Source organism: Otolemur garnettii, unplaced genomic scaffold (assembly GCF_000181295.1).
Source record: "Otolemur garnettii isolate 467f Iridium unplaced genomic scaffold, OtoGar3 scaffold00077, whole genome shotgun sequence".
NCBI classification, from domain to species: Eukaryota; Metazoa; Chordata; class Mammalia; order Primates; family Galagidae; genus Otolemur; species Otolemur garnettii.
The window spans coordinates 8,892,366-8,896,013 of NW_003852472.1; the positions used below are offsets into that span (position 1 = coordinate 8,892,366).

General features: G+C 53.6%; 1 protein-coding gene across 2 annotated transcripts in view; it reads left to right on the forward strand.

The window, feature by feature from the left end:
- Window positions 1-3: 3 nt before the first annotated feature.
- The window catches only part of GUSB (glucuronidase beta), a 13,263-nt gene continuing 9,618 nt past the window's right edge, over window positions 4-3,648 (forward strand). Inside the window, exons 1-7 of one of the 2 annotated variants that reach the window (XM_023515731.1) lie at window positions 4-120; window positions 461-642; window positions 826-968; window positions 1,364-1,551; window positions 1,898-2,050; window positions 2,278-2,456; window positions 2,538-2,684. In XM_023515731.1, coding sequence (XP_023371499.1) covers window positions 76-120; window positions 461-642; window positions 826-968; window positions 1,364-1,551; window positions 1,898-2,050; window positions 2,278-2,456; window positions 2,538-2,684 — 1,037 coding nt within the window. In that variant the 5' untranslated portion in view covers window positions 4-75. Of the gene's footprint in view, window positions 124-460; window positions 643-825; window positions 969-1,363; window positions 1,552-1,897; window positions 2,051-2,277; window positions 2,457-2,537; window positions 2,685-3,648 lie in introns of both variants that reach the window. The other variant, XM_023515732.1, reaches the window with a different exon arrangement.

Genomic DNA, 3,648 nt, shown 5'->3' on the forward strand with positions numbered 1-3,648 from the left:
CTACGGACCTTTGTCGGCTGGGTGTGGTATGAGCGGGAGGCAGCCCTGCCCCAACGATGGACCCAGGACCCAGACATGAGAGTGGTGCTGAGGATTGGCAGTGCCCACTATTATGCCATTGTGGTCAGTGTAGAACACAGGCAGGATAAGTGGGCAGGCATAGCTGCTGAGTGTGCATGGGGCTGCTTTTGGGGTACCTGGGTCCCAGCTGCCACCTGACAGCCTGCCCCCTTAGGGTGGGGCAGTGGGGGACACTCATGCTCTACCCTGGGTTCTGTGCCCTGGCTGGGGGGAAAGTTGCCTAATCTCCTCTCTGGAGCACCATTCTTCCTATCAGTCTGGCAAGGCAGGTGGTGCCTGAGCCCCCTTGGTATTGTACTTTATGTAAGGGAGTACCTGAGATGGCAGGGGCCCCCCATGCTCTGGCCTGCTACCCGTCCATGTCTCCTTATATCTGCAGTGGGTGAATGGAGTCCACGTGGCAGAGCATGAAGGGGGCCACCTCCCCTTCGAGGTTGACATCAGCAAGCTGGTCCAGAGTGGACCCCTGTCTTCCTGCCGTATTACCATCGCCATCAACAACACGCTTACCCCCCACACCCTGCCGCCAGGGACCATCCACTACCTCAATGATACTTCCAAGTGAGCAACATCCTCTCTCCGCCTTTCCCCAGGGTCTCCCTGCCCTGCCCAGTGGTTTTCTGACTAGGGACAGGGTGGCCTCAGCAGAGTGAGGGCCCTGGGTCTAGGGGCCAGGGATATGTGTGAGCTGAAGTTGAAGGATGCAGGGCAGGGTCCCAATTGGCCATTGTCCTCCCACTCTAGGTATCCCAAGGGTTATTTTGTTCAGGACACGACATTCGACTTCTTCAACTACGCGGGACTGCACCGGCCAGTGCTCCTGTATACCACACCCACTGTCTACATCGATGACATCACTGTCACTACTGGTGTGGATCAAGACACTGGTGAGGGATTTGACACTCCTGGCAGGATTTGCCTTCAGCAGGGCCCAGAATGGCTCCATTCTGTTTGGAAAGATTGCTCAGGGAAAAGGCTCTTTCAGAATCTCCAGACTCTCACAGGTTTCCTTCTACCTACGAAGGCACAATCAGACTGTCTGAGCTGGCAAGGGCTTCAGAAATCACACATGTGGTTGACCTCTTGAAAAGTGGTGTCTTGCCTAAAATCACGTATTACGGGATGAGATTCCTCACAGTGCTGCCTTCGCTTAATCTGCCTTCGGTGCACAGTGTGTTCAAGCAACAAGTGGCCTCCGTAGGGTGGTGGCTGCAGGGTGCTCCCAACCATGTGACCCAGGGTGTGGCCTGCCCTTAGCCCTGATCTCTCTTGTTTCCTGCAGGGCTAGTGAATTACCAGGTTTCTGTCCAGGGCAGTGAGCATTTCCAGCTGGAAGTGTTTCTTTGGGATGAAGAAGGCAGAATCGTGGCCAAGGGGACAGGGAGCCGGGGCCAGTTGCAAGTGCCCAGTGCTCACCTCTGGTGGCCATACCTCATGCACAAGAACCCTGCCTACCTATACTCATTGGAGGTAACAGTGGTTTAGGACTGGTGGTAAGGGTGGTCTGTTGCCCATATCTTGTGGCCTTGGCTTCCTCAGGAGCCCAGGACAGGTGGACAGATAGGCATGGGCCTCTAAGCTTTTGGAGGTTTTCCACCCTTGATTGGGGAAAAGGCCCAGTTTTGAGGAGCAGGCCTCAAGGGCAGTGGAGGGGAAGGTTTCCCCTGACTAATGGCAGAGGCTGGACTTTCTGCAGTTCTGCTTACAGGTCCAGAGGTGGGCCATTCTAGTGTACGAGAGTCCTTCATGCTGGAGGGCAGGCTGGATGGGGCTTATGCCATCAGGGTCCTCACTCCTGGTGCTCTGGCTTTTGTAGGTGAGATTGACTGCACAGATGGCATCCGGGCCTATGTTTGATATCTACACTCTCCCTGTTGGGATTCGCACAGTGGCTGTCACAGAGAGCCAGTTCCTCATCAATGGGAAACCTTTCTATTTCCATGGTGTCAACAAGCATGAGGATGCAGATGTGAGTTGGGCTCCTGGCTCCCTGGGCAGCTATTTTCCCTCCTTTCACCGTCATGTGCCTGGGAGGCAGGTGATGGCAGCTCAGGGCAGTTAAGCTAACTGCTCAAACCCATACAGCAGTGGGGCTTAGACTCGGGCTGGATAAAGGCTAAATAGAGGGCGACTGTCAGAGGAGCCTACTTCTAAAAGGGACAAGGGCAGAGGTCACTCTGTTCTGCTGTCCCTTAGATCCGAGGGAAGGGTTTTGATTGGTCACTGCTGATAAAGGACTTCAACCTACTTCGCTGGCTTGGTGCCAACTCCTTCCGCACCAGCCATTACCCCTACGCAGAGGAGGTGATGCAGCTCTGTGACCGCTATGGCATCGTGGTCATCGATGAGTGTCCTGGCGTGGGCATCGTGCTGCCGTGAGTGCCTGCTGCCCACGTGGCCCAGCCTGCCCCGCAGGGCAGGCCTTGACCCACTCTCTCTTTCTCTGGGCCCTGCAGCGAGAGCTATAGCAACGTGTCTCTCCGGCACCACCTGGAGGTGATGGAGGAACTGGTGCGCAGGGACAAGAACCACCCTGCAGTGGTGATGTGGTCTGTGGCCAACGAGCCCGCTTCCACCCTGAAGCCTGCTGGCTACTACTTTAAGTGAGTTCCCACCTCCCTGGGCTGGGGAGGGTGGGTATTGTGACAGCAGCAGGTCTTCCTAGTACAGACTGCAGGGCACGTCCCTACCTGGGTGGTACAGGGGATCAGATATCTATCTACCCTCTGTCTCAACTCTTTCTTTTTCCACCTGAAATGAAATCAGAGTTAGCATAGCCCGTTTATACACATAACTTCGCATTTTCAAAAAAACAGTGACATGACCTAATTATAATATAAAGGGGAGTCACTTATAGAATGCTACATGAGTGCATGGGCCTGACTCTCCTAAAGACCATCCAAGGGGTCAGATGCTTGAACCAAGAGGTGGAATTGCCCTGAAAGCATAGCTGCAGGCTGGGTGCTATGGCTCACACCTGTAATCCTAGCACTCTGGGAGGCTGAGGCAGGTGGATTGCCCTGAGCTCACAGGAACAAAACCTCTTCTCTAAAAATAACCAGGCATTGTGATGCATGCCTGTAGTCCCAGCTACTCAGGAGGCTGAGGCAAGAGAATCACTTGAGCCCAAGAGTTGGAGGTTGCTGTGAGCTGTGACACCACGGCATTCTACTGAGGACAGCAAAGTGAGACTCTGTTTCAACATTTAAAAAAAAAAAAGCACAACTGCAAAGGCAGACTGCCAGGGTCCCTGTGGGCACTCCAGATTCCTGAGCAGCATGTCCTTAAGTGCTGTGACAGTCTAAGATGAGGAGCTACTCTGCATAAAGTTCCAAACAAAACAGACTATAGTCATCCCTCAGCTTTTATGATATCTGCAGTCCTGGGAAATTTCTTGTGTGTTAAATCTGTTTAAGAAAACACTTTGTATTGCTTTGGGTTCCTCTGTACAGTGGAGTTAGGCTTTATAAGACTGGTTGATGCCGGGCACAGTGGCTCACGCATGTAATCCCCACACTGAGAGGCCTAGTCAGGTAGATCGCCTGAGCTCATGAATTCAAGACCAGC